General features: G+C 36.4%; 4 protein-coding genes across 5 annotated transcripts; 1 reads left to right on the top strand and 3 right to left on the bottom strand.

Moving 5' to 3' along the window:
- Positions 1-439: 439 nt before the first annotated feature.
- On the top strand, positions 440-3,233 carry LOC114732806 (protein MODIFIER OF SNC1 11). Its single transcript, XM_028920167.1, has 6 exons — positions 440-708; positions 2,003-2,080; positions 2,255-2,383; positions 2,501-2,561; positions 2,652-2,732; positions 2,829-3,233. Exons 1-6 carry the CDS (start codon positions 440-442, stop codon positions 2,832-2,834), a joined length of 624 nt encoding a protein of 207 aa, XP_028776000.1. The 3' UTR covers positions 2,835-3,233.
- A 1,184-nt stretch (positions 3,234-4,417) lies between these two features.
- On the bottom strand, positions 4,418-6,861 carry LOC114732771 (probable protein phosphatase 2C 46). 2 transcript variants are annotated; one of them, XM_028920105.1, is made up of 5 exons: positions 6,467-6,861; positions 5,924-6,371; positions 5,383-5,750; positions 5,067-5,303; positions 4,418-4,958 (listed from the first exon to the last, which is right to left on the bottom strand). In XM_028920105.1, the coding sequence occupies exons 2-5, from the start codon at positions 6,210-6,212 to the stop codon at positions 4,734-4,736; spliced, it is 1,119 nt and encodes a 372-aa protein (XP_028775938.1). In that variant the 5' UTR covers positions 6,213-6,371; positions 6,467-6,861; the 3' UTR covers positions 4,418-4,733. The 2 variants fall into 2 exon arrangements, with proteins under 2 accessions (XP_028775938.1, XP_028775939.1); XM_028920106.1 differs by having other exon boundaries at positions 5,924-6,299.
- A 2,279-nt stretch (positions 6,862-9,140) lies between these two features.
- On the bottom strand, positions 9,141-10,596 carry LOC114732789 (uncharacterized). The gene is made up of 4 exons (XM_028920128.1): positions 10,553-10,596; positions 10,331-10,451; positions 9,867-10,243; positions 9,141-9,773 (listed from the first exon to the last, which is right to left on the bottom strand). The coding sequence occupies exons 1-4, from the start codon at positions 10,594-10,596 to the stop codon at positions 9,602-9,604; spliced, it is 714 nt and encodes a 237-aa protein (XP_028775961.1). The 3' UTR covers positions 9,141-9,601.
- A 3,238-nt stretch (positions 10,597-13,834) lies between these two features.
- Positions 13,835-15,374, bottom strand: LOC114732818 (E3 ubiquitin-protein ligase SGR9, amyloplastic-like). Its single transcript, XM_028920180.1, is given in 3 exon segments — positions 13,835-14,811; positions 14,813-15,065; positions 15,067-15,374. Coding segments are annotated over 3 exon segments (816 nt in total). The 5' UTR covers positions 15,249-15,374; the 3' UTR covers positions 13,835-14,430.
- Between the last annotated feature and the right edge of the window lie 3,217 nt (positions 15,375-18,591).

Here is an 18,591-nt window from a genome sequence, read left to right as displayed (position 1 = left end):
TATAAAAATTTAAAATTATTTATTTATTTCTCTATTTAAACTCCCAATTGACGTACTATTTAATTATGATATTTTCTATTTAATTTAATATATTCAAGTCCCAATTAAGATATCATTTAAACTCAAAATTAATTATTAATTCCTTCATTTGACCTTCAAATTGAAATCTCATTTAATAACGATACTCCTCATTTAATTCAATATACATAAATTCCAATCAAAATATTATTCAAATCTTATCAATTAAATATATTTAGATGTTTTAATATTATACTCGACTTGTTTTTAAAACGAATTATGTATTATAAGTTTTTAAAAATATAATTGATTGATTGATTGATTAATAATTAATAATGATTGATTGATGATGATTGATATATAAATTTTTTTTTTTTAATATTCACGTATTTTTATGACATAAATTCTTGCAACCGTTCCAATGGCAACCCAGGCGGAGACACCGAAAGCAGAGAATCTTGCCGCGGAACACCCTGGCAAGACCCAAGAACCGGCCTCCGAAGCTACTTACAACACCGGCAGCTCTCCGAATGGGGGTTCCGAACCGAAGGGGATAGTTTCTGCCGTGGCTTCAGAAGCGAGCAATGATGCCCCCCTTACCGATGTTCAGAAAAAGATGCGACGAGCGGAGCGATTCGGCATTTCTGTCCAGCTGTGTAGGCAAGAGAAGCGCAACTCCCGAGTCGAAAGGTAACATTTTATTCAACGTTGGTAATTTGGGCTGTTTTTGCTCCTTGGCTTTTTGGAACGGCACATTTTGCTAAGCACGAGTGTTTTCTTTCATGGTATCATGAGTAATTCTCTAATATCACTGGCGATAACTCATTCAAGATTAGAACTATGATTGTTAATTGCTTTTACTATCTTGCTGTAAGTCCGCCATAACTACTTAGGACCATCCAAACCAGACTACTGGAAATATCGTGAGAAAAAAAAAATTGTTGCATGCAATGTTTCCCGACTTAGCATGTGCACTTCTGAAGATATCAATAAAACTAGGCGGGTTTTGTGCATGCGGAATCCGCACAGTTGATGAAAAATCTGCAGTACATTCCCTGATTTTCATGATTAGTTTAAATTTTGTCCCTACACATACTGGTGGGCATTAAATTCGTTTATTTTATAGAGTACCATATCTTATATAATTAATTTCAAAAAAATTAATAACTACAATCACATGACCAGAAATTAAACATTTTAAACTCTAAGCTACCCATTAAAATAATTACAGTAATATTGGCGAAAAAATTAAGTTAAATTAAAGTAATATATTTTAAAACAAGAATGTGAACAGATTCATTATAAACCATCTCCCATTTTATTTTCTCTTATCTTTTCTGTTATTTCTTCCTTTCTATAACTTCCATATGTTCGACTGCGTGACAACCTCAACAAATCATCTTTCCTATTACCTCTTGTAACCAAGAGAGGCGAATCAATCACCCAAACGGCAATTTCCTCAAATTGTTCGAGTTGTTTAGGTTTCGTGTGCATCTGATTTGTTTGCTGGTGTATAGCTGTTTGTAAACGTGTTACACTCTGGTTTGCATGTATAAGAATGGAGATGGCAAGGAGGAAGTCAAATGAATAATATGCCAGGACTTATGAACAAGTCATGCTGATATGTACTGGAATGCAATTCAGAGGTAGTTAATGGAAGAGCCTTTGGAGTAAACGTTTCTAACTTAAGTTTCGAATTCTTTGGATTTTTAGCTATTAATTTCCCTTCCTTTACGTCGAAATGTCGCTTTTTATAAAAAGAAAAAAATCACAGAGATTTTAGGCTCTTAATTTTATATTTCTTCATTTCGGTTGTTTTTTAAGGAAAAAAAACAACCTATAGCATATCTGCAATCCTATACGGGCACCCCTTGGAAATATTCAACTAAATTGGTTTTGGTCTAAAGCAAAAGATAATTAATCGGTGGGTGGAATTTAGTGCTGATTTGATTTCGCATATTTTTTACACCTCTCATTACTGCAGGTTCGGCCCTGGGTCCACATTACAAGCATCATCAACATCAAGATCAAATGACCTAAAGGGAAGGGCTAGAGAAGAGAGGTTTTTCAATTCCTAATTCTATCATTTACTTGCAGTTTCACTAAATGAATGAGCTGAATTGGCACCAAGTTCCCCCTATACTTGTCCCGCTCTTCGCAATGTTTTTGGCTGGCGATCTCTGTGTGTGTAGATGATGATGATGATGATGATATCAGTATATGACATCCCTCCCAGGTTTGGCATTACGCATTCATCTACTGCTGATGATGATAAGCCAAGGAAGAAAGCTCGGCTTCCTAGCTTTGCGCCAGTTTCCACAATTGACCCAATGGAGGAAGAGAAAAGGAAGGCAAGAGCAATTAGGTGTATATCAGAATTTTTTCTTCCCCTTAGCATAGAAGTGCCCCCTACTGCATGTAGCAGGAGACTTGAGTGTGCATATCAACCTTGTTTTACATCTTAGCTGTTATCTGATTGTAGGTTTTCAAATCCTCCCCCGTGTTCTCTATCTCAAGCTAACGGGAAAGAAGATATTGAGCCAGTAAGGCCCTATGGTTACTTGCAACTTTAGAAGGATAAAAAAGGGCTATGCTTGTGGTGCTTCTTGTACTGATTAGTTCGACTGTTCTAGATTAGAAGGCCACTATTGCAGGCGGAGCTTCCGGACGGACCTGAACGGCTGCTTGCTTCCTTATTAGTCGGAAATTTTATCGTAAGTTAATTGGTGCAGTTAGATCATGTTCTTGATAAATTAATGGTAGCATCCCTACAGGCCTTTTCTTTTAGTCTTTTGGAAACCTTTGTGCAGGTATAATCTATAACAGTTCAAGATTCCTTTGGTGGCCGTCATGTTGTATCTACGCTTTGACACAGTAATCCCCTGGTGCAGCAATCTTCCCTGTTCTGGACCAAATTCTGCCAAGACATGATCAACATCAAAGTATTCTGAAGTTTACGTTTATGTTGCCCTAGTTTTGCTTTGATTAGTGACACCTCAGTGGAATTAGCAATTCTCTTCTTTAGTGTTTTCTTGTCTTCAAACTTAGTAGGATTAGAAATCTGGAATCTAAAGCCAAGGATTTTTTTTTTTTTGGGGGGGGGGGGGTGTTTCAAAATTTGCTTCTTCTCCCTTTTGGATTGTTAGAGTATAGGATGAAACCATTTGAGCGGAAGTTTTCGGAATCTTGATTCTTTTTCACCATGTTCTTTGCAACCAATCTCTCTTGTCCCCTTGTTTTCAAATGTCCATAATTACGGTACCAAAGGGTTTTGTTTATCCATAACTTTTAAAATATTTAAAACACTATGCACATACTATACATGTTCTACCATTTTATTCTTGAGATTTTATTATCATATGTAGAAGGGTGGTCTTTCTTTTTTTTAAAAAAAATAATTTATAATTAAATGTACGAACCCACATTAACATATGAATGTTAGGTTTAGACCTAAGATCTCATCTAAACATAACAGATGATGTTATGTTAGGGGTACTTATGTGACACTTTTTTCTTTTTAAGATTACACAAGCACATATTTCTCATAAATGAAAGGGGGAATAAAAATAAATGATGGAGAAATGTTGGCAATGGCTTTTTTTCCTTTTTTTTTAAACCAGCAAATGTTGGCAATGGCTGCATTTGGATATCCATGAATCATTGAGAAATGTATGGGCCCACTGCAGTTTCGTTTTTTGGGGAGAGACGGGGATAAACATCTTGACTTGGGAAGCAAAAACTTTTAAATGTATGGCTTTTGGGGTAAAATTAGTTTTAATACTCCGTCGCAGGGCCAGCAGATTTAGAACTTTGGCTCCCAGTACTTTCTTATGGCACTCATAAAATGCAGGTGAAAATGGTCAAGCTAAGCCTCACGAATGGCAATTCGAACAGTAAATTCTTATGTTAGTTGTAAGGATAGTTATTCATCCAGGTAGTTGTTAATGTTAAAAGTTTAGAGTTGCAAATAAAAAACTTTAATATCAATAACTCTAGTATAGAAGATTAATAATTTCATTACAGAAAGATAACAACTAATGAATTGAGGGAGAGAATTTTTTTCAGTTTTTTAATTAAAGATATTTTGATAAATATATAGCAAAACTTATTCACAATTAAGGCTTAGGAGGAGACTCCACAACAATTTGATGATTTCATTTGATTTCAATGAAGTTCATAATATTTTAGGATGTGGCGTGGAACCTTAAAGTAATTTTAAAATAAATAAAGAAATACAACACCAAATAATGGGCCGCTGCAGCTGTCACTGGGGTATTGTGACTTTGGCAGTTAAAATCATTTTAAGGATTATTTCAACCAAAAAAAAACAAGAAAGAAAGATGGTTTTTTCACTAGGGGAAAAAACGAAAGAGGAACGAAAAGTAATGAACGGTTGTGAACTTGTAATGTAGAAGCCGTGGAATTGTACATGGAAATTGGTAAAATGTGTTCATCTTAACCAGTATTTAACACTTCACAGAACTTGGGAGGAAATGATAACAATAATTCCCTTGGTAGTAATGAATTCAGCTTAATCTGTCCCATCTAAATTCTTGGTACTCTTATCATATCTGATAGCGGGATACTTTTCTACGTAAGAATCATGAAAGCTTCAATGAGAAACCGCTCTGTTAACGTTGTGGGACTTTGATATTTCAGAATTCCGGAGACATAGGCATAACCAAGGGAAAACCACTAGACCAATATCATTTCCACTAAGAGTTGGCAGAGCCACCTCCTCTGATTGAAAGGGGAAGGTCCCAGAGAGAGCCGTGCCCATCATGAGTCAGTTTGGGATCTAGAAATACAACAATTACTGTTATGTCATCATGGAAGTGTCTCCTCACTCCTTCTTCTATCTTTTGCAGGTCCGAGAATCTTATCTCTCTTTTCCTTGCCGCTTCCCGAAGTGCAGCCTTCACAAGCCTCCTAGCAATCCCCTGTGTTACGTGAAACACAAGCACTAGTCAGATTGGAACTCCAAAATCATCTCTTTTAAGGTACAGTTACGGCTGCAAAGTTCTCAAATGCGAATAATGTGACCTTACATTTCGTGGGTTATTGCTCACAATGTTAACAGCCTCTTGGTTGCTGAGATGCTCCCATAATCCATCAGAAGCAAAGATGAGAAATTGATCCCGTGGTTCGAGTTTATGGGTTGATATTGATGGCTCACAACTAAGAATTGGCTTAAACATGGGCTCAGGCAATCTATACTTGAATGGCAGGGGCTCCCTGTTAAATTCTGTCTTCTTCAAATACGCATCGCCGATGGATTTTGAAACCTGCAAAAAAGAAGACTCGTATCAGTACTTGTGTTACCAAGTTGCTTACAAGGATTTGAGTCTGTAATCTGAATAATACCTGGATAAGGCCTTTCACTCGCCAAACATTGTGCTTGGCGACCACAATTTGTGAATCATAAGGGTGCTTGGACCGAAGTTCATCTCTCACAGTTTCGATGTTGACATTGTGTTCTGCGGATAATTGGATAGCTTCCATATCTCTGGTTGCTTTCTCTTCTCTTCCTAATACCACTCTGGAATCCCCAGCATTTGCAACATATAGCATGTCGTTGCAAATTATCCCAACCAAGCAACATGTTCCTGTGGATGCAATCTCTGGCCTACTTAGCCACTGCTTCTTCACAACCGACAGGAATTCCCCTTCTGTCGCATAAAATGCTCTTTTGATCACATCTTCTGACATGGCTTGCTTTTCACTCGCAAACCCTGGATCACACCGGGAAAAAAAAAAAAAAGGTTTGGTAAGTACAACTCTGGAATGAGAGGACAGGAAAAAAAGAACCAAACTTTTTTCCCGAGTTTGTGCAAATTTGTCTGAAGAAAGAGAAAACCAGAATAACAGGATGGTTATAAATCAGAATAAAGACGAGAGTGAATACTGTTGAGATGGAAGAAGAGATTGTCTGCGACGAACTGCGAGGCCTCTGATCCCCCATGGCCGTCATAGACCCCTATGAAGGTCCCTTGAGGACCCAAATGGTTGGAAGTGAAGGGTCCAGATTCGAGTTGGCATCGATCCTCCAATGAACTATTGGCCTGAATTACAGCCATTGAGAATTCCCCGTACAAATGGTCACCCAAATCCTTATACCACAGCAGTCCATCGACTCTCCCATTCAAGTCTCCATCCTCACCTTCTACAGATGGTTTCCAGCAGGATCGAACCATTTCTCAGGCAACTCTTCAATCTAATAAAAACCTGTGTTTCAGATTTATATCTTCAAAATGATGCAGCAATTGATTTATTTATCAGACCTGAACCCAAAACAATCGTCAGTTTCAGGCTTTCAGCTCAAAGTCCTTGCCCTGAGATCAAAGTTCCTGAAGCTATATATACCCACCAGAAGCAGAGAGGACAAGAAGTGAAGAGAATTCAGATAAAAGAGCATATGGGTATGGGCTAAAGTAAATAAGAAGTGTACCTTGTGAGGAAGACCGTAAGTTTTCATGCAAAGTTCAGAGAATGTGGAGGAGTGCTTCTGATGCTCTGTACCTTATCTGAGTTGAATGGGTTCTGGGACCTTAGTCTTGTTCCGTGTTTGAGGAACACAGAGATTGAATATGACGGAGTTGGTCGAAGATCTTAGTGACGAAAGGGAGCAGTGCATGGAGAAGCATTTGGAGCTTTATGGCACATTATCTTCAAAGCTAAGAGCAGAGAGTCTGACAAGATCTAAAATGAGAAAATGAAGAGATTTGAACTACAAGCTCTGACAGTGTGGTTCTCTTGCCTTCCCTTTGTCCCCAATGATCTCCACCTTTTTAAACTGGAAAGCTCGGTTTCAGGCTCACTTTGGTCGCCTAATAGTAAGACTTGCATTTTCCAATTTCATATGCTAATTACATTATTCTTTTCCTTGTTTTAGTTTTCGTGAGAATCCAAAACTTTTCTAAATTCATGATTGCTTCGTTTATGACCGACAGTTTTTTAAACTCCCGCCTTTATGCTGTTGGTCTGTTAGTAGTTGTGTTGGATAATTTGGCGACTTTATTTTCCAGTATTATCTATTTTTATCTCGAGAAGAAATTAATATGGTTATGAATTTCAAAGTAAAAATAAAAATGAAGTTGTGCGATGCTCAGTAAAACGTCTGAAAAAAATATTTTAAAAAATTTAAGACGTTGCATGGAGGAATCTATGAATAATATAATTTTCTAAAATTTTTGTATTTTGTATTGGCTAACCAATACGAATGCATGATATCTGAAAAGGGAGTTGTATTATTTGCAGCCTGTTAAAATTCTTTGCACGTTATATATTATGATTTTAACTTCACTTTTAAGTGTATATATATGATCAATAGTAACTGTTAGAAATTATATACTCGTAAATATTTACAGCAAATGCTTAGTTTCAGCGATTTTTGTTAAATTATAAAATATTGTGAAAAATTCCACCCCACTATCAGAGTTTGTTAACTGAGATTGGTCTCATCATGATTTTGAAAGCAATATGCTGACCGATTCAACACCCAATCGGATCCTGATAACACTACCATATTGTTGTTCCTCCCAATATATCTAAGACTGGCTACTTTATTAGAGGAATGTATAAATACTGTGAGGAAGTTCCAAATGGGGAGACTCCATTATTTGGTTATTAGTTTTATGCTGTGATTTATTTTGTTCATCTCCATGTTCATTTTTGGGATCGGAATACGTGGATATAGAAAACTAAAGATGCCTGCTACTGTGCGCCTTCTCATTTAAATGCAACGACATAACTAACTCGCCATTAAAAAGGAAAAAGGCCACTAGCTCACAGAGTGTTAGGAAGAAGCACGTCAGGGGGGTTTGATAAAAATTTGCCACGTCATTAGTCTCATTCCAAGGGACATATTCCGGAAATGTGAGAGATCACATGAATGTTAAAGAAGCTTCTGGTTCGTTCTTTCTCGCTTCTCTCGACCGCCTAACCCGTATGAGTAACACACGTGTCTCATCGCACGCTCTCTTCATGCCGCTTTCACTCACCCATACTTCACCAACAATCGTTGACTCATTTTCGAAATATCGTTTTTCTCCTGTATTTATATTTCATAATAAGTAGAGTTAATTTACATTAGTTTTTTTTGGTAAAGGTGAAATTTTATGAGTATAATACTAAGAGCTAGTATTATTTTTCACATTCACCTAGCACCATTTCGATTCACTTCATGGTGCAGTTTTGCTCATAATCTCTTTCCAGAGTAATTTTACCCATGATCAGGTACAAATTTATTTTGTCTTTCATATTTATTTATTTTTTTAAAAGTTAGTCCTTATAGTAGTTGCACGTATTAAAATTTTTATCAAATAGTAATTCTAGCTAATACACGTGATTAGTAAGGATATTTTAGAAAAAATAACACTTATTTACTATAAATAACTAATTTAACTAATTTTATTAATCTACTTAAATTAGTTAATTAGATTTTATATTAAAAATAAGAGGTAGTAGGTAAAACTGCATCATAAGTACTGGCTACAACTAATAAATAAGATTGGGACAAAATTACACTTTTACCGTTATTTTCTCCCCTTATGCATACTGTTTTAATTACAAAATTAAATAACTAAAAAATGTAAATTTGAGGGACCAAACAAAACAGCATAATTACAAGAAAAATAATAGATGAATAAGTTCAGATTATCAGTTAATTATCGGGCAAGAGTTAATTAATAACGGTAGGTTTGCCTAATTTAAAAGAAAGATTTTCATTAGCAATTGCAAATTTGCAATATGAATAAAAAAATTATTTTTAACTAATTAAATTAAGAGGGATGCGACATCCTTGAAACTGAATTGCTAACTTACAATAATTACAAAAAGTGCGTCACACATCATCATCATTATTATTATTTAATTTATATTTTATGGCGCTTCCTTTATTTTTCCATAGAACGTACATTTTTAGTTAAGAGCACGTGAGATTCAGCTTGAATTGTCTCTCATCATTTAAATATATTTAATTGATTAAAACAAATCATATCTGGAAATGGTCCTATTTATTTTTACTAGCACTAGCACATACATATATGCTATAATGGATACGTTGCAATCAAAATTTAGAAAGAAATCTTATTCATCTTCCTGTCCTCACACTCATATAGTATGGCAATTAATTTCGTGAACTTATTAAGCCTTTTGATCTCAACCTACCCGCCTAGTCTTGAACCAATAAAGAACAAGAGTCAAGTGACCATATCCACCAACTCAAGAATTCATTTACGACCAGAAACTTAAAATCCTCACACTCACATGCTTTCTCTGATCATTCTCACCAACTTTGCCACGCTGCTCTTGTGATCTCATTTGCCTCACCTTCCCTAATCTCATCTCTCGCGTTCTAATTTCTATAATAAAACATGCACATTATTTAGAATACTATTACCACTATTTCTCACTTGCCTTCCACTTCCCACTGAGCCCAGAAGCTAGCTTCCCTCCGTATGCAGCCACAAGCTTCAATCACACTATTCTATCATCCTCATTGATGGTCTTTGAGGTTACCCCCAGAAATCCGAAATTCTCAACGTTGAAAACAAGTGAAATCATGAGATAAAGCACTGTTTCGTCAAATTCCGCGTCTGATTTCATCGTTCTTGTCGTTATCAGAGCTCAGATTTGGACTGTGACTTGGGTCTTCAGGGGAGCTTGGGCTGCTTGGACTTGTGTGTGAACTGTAAATATTAGTGTCCCGAGCAGTGGAAACTCCTGTTGATGATTTGGAGCTTGAAAACGAAACCCTGACAAAGAGAGTGGGCTATTTTAAACTAATGCATGTAAAACATATTAACTTGTAATCAAACGCAATGGTTCTGCGCGTTGAAATTAAACACCTGTTTTCGCTGTCGTTGAAATTTTCAGAGTTTGGACTTGGATTCTCGCGCAGATCTTGAGGGCAATCACAATCTTTTGAAACGGGAGGACCATTATGGGCTTGAATGGAGTCTTTAGAAATTTGGTGCATAGAACCCCCGGAGATAGGCGAATCTCTTGAATGAGGCTTTGTTTCGTTCTCTTCTGCGTCAGTGGAAGCTGAACTGTTTGTTGTAAACGAACTTTCACATTTCTCTGATGAATAAGATTGCTCAGATTCCCCTGATGTGGATGAAATGTTGCTAGACTTAAGCTTCTTCAGCAAAAATTTGAGCCTTCTCTCGGCTCTCTCTCTGAATTTAATCTCTTGTCTTAATTTATTTTCCAGCTCAATCAACTGTCCACCACCCAAATAGAAATTTCATTTTTCTGGACAATAATAAAAGAAAGAGCCACAGAATAAAACAGAATGTGAGTAGAATACCTTGAGGCCTAGAGATTCAGCTTCGTCACTGGCCAGCTTGGAGGCGTGTCTCTCTGCAAGCAATCTTGCTCTGAGGCACTCGATAGTGTTGAAACCCTCTCTTCCTTCCATTTTCTTGTCACTAAGATAACACATTTTGAAATGTACTATAAGATAAGTTATCGCGAACACGGAGAGAGAGAGAGAGAGAGAGGAAAAAGAAGGAAAATTTCAAAAACTTACCTCCATTTATTATGGACCTCCTTGCCAGAAACGGTACCTACCATTAGCCTACTCTCCGTCGTTTCGTGGCATCAACTTCACAGTACACAAAACTGACCCCCACACGTTTAAATGCCATCAAATTCAAACCCTAAATTTACAGCAGAGAGGTTGTTCTCGAGGAAGGAATAAACAAATAAATAAATGCCGTCCTAGTTAAGTCTGGGTCACAAGGAGAATCCGTGATGATGCACATGTTCAGGAAAACAAAGATGCCAGCCACCGTAAGTATTCGAAAATCAAGAATGAGCGTGCCAAAGAGTGGGTTTGTTTGTTTGTATGTAGAATAATATGAGATTTTGGTATTTAAAATGGACACACACAAACTATCAGTTTCAGATCGGATTAATCTCAAGATGAAATCGACGTCCTTGAAAACGGTCAAATGGTTATAAAGATTCCACCTCCAAGAATGGTTGAATGGCATTAATAAGTGAGACGGTGACTCTCAATTTCTGTGTTACTGGGGCCCATTAATATCCATTTGGGGGGCTATAGCCACCTTCACATGAAAATATCCCATTCTCTCAACGGAATATTTATGTACGAATGTATGGAAATAGGCCTCTGTTTTGCTCATCCCTGTGTATCAATATTACGCTGGATATTAAAGTATTGAGCTGGGTGTTTCTCAGTGTGAGAGGCAAAACCACATGATTATAATACAATTGGGTAATCACGGAGCTTGATAAATAACAGCGAGTGGTGGTGACAAATGTAGCAGAGAAGCGGTTATTGGACGAGGGAGGGAAAGTGCAGAAAGATTTCAAAATTGAAAGTGCAGGAACAAACATGTACATTTACACACTCGTCTGGTTTCATTTGCTGGTGTTTAGTGGGGAATCACGTGACGTGCAACAATTGGAGGGTTTCACCGCTCTTTCTCGTCTGCTTCTTCTTCACTTGTGAATGGGTGCTGCATGGTTTGGATTTGGATGAACGTAACAGCTTCCGAAAATACGCCATCACATGAATTATTTTCAGATCCAGCCACCAATAACGACGATCGCTTCCCAGCCTTGTATAATTTCACATGACCACCTGAGCTCTGTGCTTATTCCACGCACCAACATTTTAATACATATGGTTGGATGGGACCGGTCGTTCCTACCGTAACAAATTAATGTTTAAATTTTTATTAAAAGAAGTACTCATACTTAGTAGCTCAAAATGCTTCAAGTAGGATTCTTTCTAATAAAAAGATATCTGTGCATACCAAAAAAATAAAACATTCATAAACTTAAAAACTGAATAAAAATAACAGTGACTAAAGAGAAAGAAGTGAGTCTGAATTAATTTCATGCTGTCAAGTGTGAATATAACTCTCGCTTGTATTAATAGTGTTCCCCACAATCATCAGGAAAGATTTCCTCGATTTGTGCGTCGCATCTTTCTGTAGAAGTCATGCAGCTAATCTTCTTTCGTCTGCATCATTTCAATTTTCTCTATAATCTTTCTGCTATCATCCACGTATCGTATCAGGGGAGATTTTGATTTTAACCCAGATCTGGAACTTCCGAAAAGATTTGACATTGATACCGTCTGTGAAAGCACGTGATGGTATACATTAGTGATAATTACCACTCATGTCCTTGATATAATAACCATTCTTCTAGTATTATTTATAGGATACTAAGAGAAATTTTTTAGGGGAAATTGAAAAAAGACCTTGGAATTGCAAAAACGCAGATAGAGACCCTTGACAATTTCACTTTGGGTTTTGACAAGAATAATATGCCCTGAAGTTGTCAAAACCCAAAGTGAAGTTGTCAAGGTCCCTATCTGCGTTTTTGCAATTCCAAGGTCTTTTTTGCAATTTCCCAATTTTTTATGTAGATATATAATTTTATTTTTGATTTATTATTGTGTTGACTTTATTTACATGAAGTATGATATATATTAAATAGGAATAAAGTTGAAAAGTTGTTGAATTTAAAATGAGAGTCAATAAAGTTTAAGGTTTTTTTAAATCTATATAAAACATGTTGAAAATAACTTATAAATAGGGTCAGAGGAGTAGTTAACTAATTTGAATGGATTAAGAAAATTAGTTTAGTTATTTGTAATAAATATGTATTCTTTTTCCTAAAATATCATTGCTAATAATGTGTATTAGTTAGAACAACTATTTGATAAAACATTTAACATGTGCAGCTATTTACAAGAACTATTTTGAAAAATGAACAAATAAGAGAGAAAAAATGGATTCGTTCCTTATTGATTTTTAATTTGGTCTTAAATATAAGACTTTAATCTACTTTGTCTCTCATATTGATCTACTTTTTTCAAAATAATCATTGTAAGTAGTTACACATATTAAAGATTTCATCAAACAGTAGTTCTAGCTAAGACCTGCTTATTATAAATAACTAACTTAACAAATATTTTTAATATATTTAAATTAATTAACTAAGTTTGTTATTAAGTATCAGAATTTCTATTAAATAGTGGAGGTAGTGCATTGGAAACAAAACAAGAGCAATGACTGCATCGTGCCTCCTTTTCGGTAAACTGATGCCTTAAATGAGAACGGATTAATTTGTACTATGGATGGAAAAAGATATTGGCCCAAGTATTTGGGCTAGCTCTGAGATAGAGCCCATATCATAATGCAACCCCAACGTGCAAAAATTATATTACTATGTCCTTTTTATACACTCTGATTAATTATTTAAAAAAATTAGGAAGTTAAGAAATCTCAAAATTACTCCAATAAAAAGAATGAGGAGATTTTTTAATTAATTTAAAATTTTTTATAATTAATAAGAATATAAGCCGAAAAAATTAACATTTTGAAAAAAGAACATATTATATTATGAAACATGTAAAAAATCTTTATAACATAGACCTGATAAATCACTTCAATTACTTCCGGTCCTAATTATAAGAGCTAGTTGACTAATTTGAGGAGACTAAAAAAAATTAAGTTAGTTATTTGTAATAAATAAGTGTTGTCTTTCCTAAAATATCCTTACTAATTAAGTGTATTGGCTAGAACTATCATTATTAGAAAGACTGTCTTGAAAAAAAATATATTAATATGATAGAAAAAATAGATTAGGATTTTATATTTAGGACAAAATAAAAGTCAAACAAGATTTTATATTGAGGACAAGAGGTAGTATCACACATCGTAACAATAACAGGTCAACACAATTGAAAAAAATCTGGATGACAAAAAGGTTCAATAATTTACGGAGTACAACAATAAACAATCATGCAGCGGCAACATTCGGCTTAACATTTGGCCAAATGAAAAAAGAAAACATTCGGTTTAACATTCTGGTACATCTTTTTCTGAAATTTGTGTGTGACGATATCTAAATGACTCAAACTCCTCATCAATAACAAGGACTTTGTCTCCCTTGTCCATTCAAGAGATGTATGTTTCAAGGCTCTTAATTTGAGACCTGGATCCAGCTGTGACTTGTAGAAAATCAGCCATAAATACAAAATTAACTCCTAACATAATTATGGCCACAACAAAAAGAAATCCGAACATACGTGAGCTCTAAAACGTGCCACTCCTGCCAGTCTACCACCTTGTAAAAGCTACAGTGTGAATTGCTCTTCAGTTTTGTTCGGCCCCGTACCCTCCAATACATATCCACATACATTATCCGTTACTAGGGACCAATAATTCAATGCCCATTCGAGCCCATCTGGCGTCGATTTGGACGTATTTCAATTGTGCTTCTCCTCTCCCCTTAACCACACGAGTATCTATCTATCCATACACTGTACACATAAGCCTCCAAAATTAATTATCAAAACAAACCACCGAGAACCCAACACGAGCCTTTCGCTCTTTAGTCTTTACCCATTCTGTGGGCCCCGCTCTAATCGCCCCACTCTGCCCCACACGTTTTGACCAAGACCTCCCACAGCCGTTGGATCTCTCCCAGCACATCATCCGACGGCATGCGGAACCGGCAGCATGGACACGTATTCCTTTTACTTAGCCACGGTAATATGCAATTCCAGTGAAACACATGCTGACATGGCAGTTCGCACACATCCCTCCCCACGCTCATCTCCTCTTTGCATATCACGCACTCTCTTCCTCCCGCCCTCACCGCCACTCTCGGCAGCGCCACCACCGCCGTCCTCGACGCCGCCACTTCCCCGCCACCCTTTCCTCCGTCGCAGCCCATTGCACCCACCAGTCTCCGACACCGTGTCACCATCTCAATATAGGGAATCAAAATCGTGGCACCGCATTCCCGATAGGAGTAGAGATATCCCCAACATTTTATCAGAGAAGAGCTTGCTCAGATTTCTGCGCCAATCGCAAACTGACGCTTCGAGGGCTTGCGGGTGGTTCTGGTGGGCATCACAGAATAAGAGGAGCAGCAGGACAGCGTCGAGGTCACGCTGTCTCATGACAGTAGATAATGGAGGCGGCGGCGGTTCGAAGTGGCGCGTGAGGATTGGGAGGGAAGACAGGAGGTGGCGGGCAATGAGGAGGGACTTCTGGGAAAGAGAGAGAGTGGAGGTAGTGAAGGGCGAGGGAGAAGAGGGGTTGGGAAAGAGAGACGGAGGCGAGACGGAGATGGTGGCGGTGGACGACGGAGGCGATGGAGTGGGTGAGATCGGAGAGGTGAGAAGGAGGGAGGGCGGAGATTGCAGCCAATATGGTTGCTGTTTCTTCCATCATGGGATCATGTGCTTCTTTTTGGACGGTTTGTGCGTATGACTATTGAGTGCCGTCTTTGGGATTATAATGGGTGGGAATGCTTGATGCTTGCATGACATTGACCATTGTGTCCTTTACAGTTTCCACCTCTTTTCATTTCCCCCTTTTTTCCATTTTTCCTTTCTTCTTTAAAAAGGTGTTCATGTGGATATCTTTTTTGTTAGTCGGTGGGTGGAAGCCTACTATGTGTCTGCCTTTTGGAAAATTTACAATTCAACTAAACCTGCCAATCTTTACCTTCCAATGTGAGAGATGAATTGAGGATTAGACGATTAGTTAATCATTTAGTACCACCAGCGAATAAAGCAATTTCATATGGGATCATCCCAGTAATAAAACTGATTGATTGCCAGTTGATCCGCTTGGATTTACAAGCATAAATATAGAATGCGGAAGATAACTTGCTGTCTTTGCGAGGACTGAAGACACGTGGCAAGAAGTTAACACTTCACTGTAGCGCGACACCTCTGGTCGTGGAGATAGAATCCACTAACGACGTGGTATTTGTCCATCATGCAAATGTCCCGTTCTCCCTCTCAAATCCACCATAAAGCGATATTTATTTAATATTTTTAATGGCTTTTATTTTTAAGACTATTTCTAGATAATTTAGTTTTATCTCTTATTTATTACTTTTAAGATATTAGTTATTATTATTAATTATTAGCTCCTACTTTACAGTTACAGTGAATTTTGAATTTTGATTGAATTACTTATACTCCTCCGGTCCTTAATATAGGACTCAATTCTTGAGTTTTTTTGGTCCTAAATATAAGACCCATTTCACATATTTATCAATTTTATCTAAATTACCCCTATGGATACTCCCTCAACCATAATCAAGTAGAAGAGAGAGAGAAGGTATTAATAAAGATAATTATGGTGTTTTAGAAAAAATGTGTCATTTTTATTTAATTAACTAACTTACCTAACTTCCTTAATCTAATCAAATTAGTTAAATGGGTCTTATATTAAGGACCTGAAGAGTATTTTTTATAATATCCTGTTCGGGTTGGATATTTGTTTTCTCATGTAATGTGCACATATACTGTGCAATCCACAATTTTAGCCGACAACACGGAATTTTTATTCTGCGGGAGATCTATTTGTTCTCTTTTTCAAAAGTATTCTCTCCAGTCCAGTACATGTAAGAGTTAGTTTATGAGTTTTATTTTTTTATTTTTATCAATAATATTTCAATTTATTTTTTAAAGTTATTTTTTTAAACTCTTGCTGACATTTGCAATAGGTAGGAGTAGAATGATGTAATCTTCACACTCTAACAGCGGGACACGACGAGTGAGGTGACACGTAATGTCAATTGTGATTGTTTTCAGACTTATTTAATAATCTCATAGGGGGGTGGACGACTTCAATTTTCAGGAGACAGAGAAGGGAGTGACGAAGTAGAGCTCAGGATGGATTAAGCCACCCTTCATTACGCGCATGGGTTATTAATTTCGGTATAAGTTAAGTGGAAAGCTTTAGTTATATCACTTCTGATTCTTATATAAGACTTAATTTAACATTCAATTAAGTCCTAAATATGACATTCAATTAGATCCTGAATTTAACATCTCAATCCATCTTGTCTCTCGTCTTTATTTATGTTTTTCTCAAAGTAGCTATTATTGTAGTTAAACATATTAAATATTTTATCAAATGGTAGTTCTAACTAATATATATAATTATGAAAGGGTATTTTATGAAAGATAACACATATTTATTATAATAACTAATATAGCCAATTTTTTAATTTGCTCAAATTAATTAACTAGTTTTTATATTAAAAATGGATGATAAAAAGAGACACAGGGACCAGGCCAGTGGGTGAAGTCATGATTATAAAAGATATTGGAGTGACATTAATTGGATGCTTTAGCAGCAAGGAAACTACTTTCCAGACAAGAATTGGGTAAAGATGAAAGAATCCCAAGTCTGAGCAAGCTGGTGGTGGAGCCGCTCCAGACAGAAATCACAGCCATGCCCCTTTTGCTAGGGCCTTTTTACAAAATGTTCCATCTCTTCTGTGCTCTCATCAACACCAACTTGGATATAATTTTTATTAGTGATTAAGTTAGCGTAATTCGGCTAAAGCCTGTAACGCAACGAGAAAGCAATGTGGGTTGACGTGAGCCTCAAGCCTCAAACGCCAGAGGCCCATGTAGCATTTCGAGGCCTTCGAGCCTTAATATAAGCCCACTTCCTTTGTACATATAAAAAAACCAAAAGGCACTTGCGATTCAAACCCCTAGCGCTGCTTTTGACTGTTAAGACCCGTTTAAAATGGTATAAATAATTTTTTAATCGTAACTTATGAAAATATAAAATTAATATGTAAATCAATTTATATCTCAATTTATGTAAAATTTGTTTATAAAACTTATAGTCGTTATTCCAAATAAGGCCTAAAAACATGAGATGAGGCACCTTTTTTGGTTAGATCTTTCTATTGTTAAAAATAATTATTATTTTTTACTTCTTATGTATTATTTTTGCCTTATGACTCAATTAATTGTCAATAATTCAATAGGAAGAATTGCTAAGAAGTCTCAAAAAAGAAATTTTATTATCAAAAAGTCCCAATAATAAATAATCAACTTGAAAACCTGTTGTTATTTTACACTCGTAAAACTTATTATCTTACTATTTCCTTGTCAATGGCCTTAAGGTAATTTTATTTTGGAGATCTGATTGTGATTGTCCCCATTCAATATCAGGTATTGCATGTTTACTCACCTTTTAAATTTAGACATTTCTTTTTTTTTTTTTTTGGGGTATATGGGTATGGTAGTGTACTCAAAGCAGGGCCAAGCCAAGGCCTTCGGAAAGTTAATCCGCAAGACCTGTAAAACAGCTATTATGAAAAGGACATTAAAAACAAATCCCAGACGGGAATGAGCATGCTTGACCTCTTATTCCGCTCCTCATTTATAAACTGCGAAAACCCGCCTTAACCTTCACCTTCATCCCCACGGAGGACCGTCAGTCTGCCACCGTCTTCCTCTTCCTGGTAAAGGTTCATAGAAATCTAACTCCAACTTTCATTGCTTGAGTGTGATGTGTGAAATTGTGGGATCTTTTTTATGAGAGATCGTGTGCCCAGCCAATCTTTCTGTATCATACAGTTAAATTGAATCCCATAGAAGAGGAAAAGAAGTAATCGGAGCTATTACTCTTAACAGGGGGAAAAAAGGAAAAAGAAACACCAGTTCATAACTGGTGAGTCCTCTCCCAAAAGGAGAGAATAACGAGTCCCGACAAATTGTTGTTCTTCAGACCTATTAATATTTGATATCTCTAT

Source organism: Neltuma alba, unplaced genomic scaffold (genome assembly GCF_004799145.2).
Source record: "Neltuma alba isolate B1F8T4 unplaced genomic scaffold, ASM479914v2 tig00012937_pilon, whole genome shotgun sequence".
Taxonomy (NCBI): Eukaryota; Viridiplantae; Streptophyta; class Magnoliopsida; order Fabales; family Fabaceae; genus Neltuma; species Neltuma alba.
This window is presented reverse-complemented; position numbering and strand designations above follow the sequence as displayed.

Excerpts from the sequence above, each read along its gene's own strand:
- LOC114732806 (XM_028920167.1), top strand. The coding sequence starts at position 440 with ATGGCAACCCAGGCGGAGACACCGAAAGCAGAGAATCTTGCCGCGGAA. Across the intron at positions 709-2,002 it reads CGCAACTCCCGAGTCGAAAG|GTTCGGCCCTGGGTCCACAT; the intron begins GTAACATTTTAT and ends TCATTACTGCAG. Across the intron at positions 2,081-2,254 it reads GGAAGGGCTAGAGAAGAGAG|GTTTGGCATTACGCATTCAT; the intron begins GTTTTTCAATTC and ends CATCCCTCCCAG.
- LOC114732771 (XM_028920105.1), bottom strand. The coding sequence starts at position 6,212 with ATGGTTCGATCCTGCTGGAAACCATCTGTAGAAGGTGAGGATGGAGAC. Across the intron at positions 5,751-5,923 it reads TCTCTTCTTCCATCTCAACA|GGTTTGCGAGTGAAAAGCAA; the intron begins GTATTCACTCTC and ends GGTGTGATCCAG. Across the intron at positions 4,959-5,066 it reads TGAGCAATAACCCACGAAAT|GGGATTGCTAGGAGGCTTGT; the intron begins GTAAGGTCACAT and ends CACGTAACACAG.
- LOC114732789 (XM_028920128.1), bottom strand. The coding sequence starts at position 10,596 with ATGGTAGGTACCGTTTCTGGCAAGGAGGTCCATAATAAATGGAG. Across the intron at positions 10,244-10,330 it reads CTGAATCTCTAGGCCTCAAG|TTGATTGAGCTGGAAAATAA; the intron begins GTATTCTACTCA and ends GGTGGTGGACAG. Across the intron at positions 9,774-9,866 it reads TTCAACGACAGCGAAAACAG|GGTTTCGTTTTCAAGCTCCA; the intron begins GTGTTTAATTTC and ends TCTCTTTGTCAG.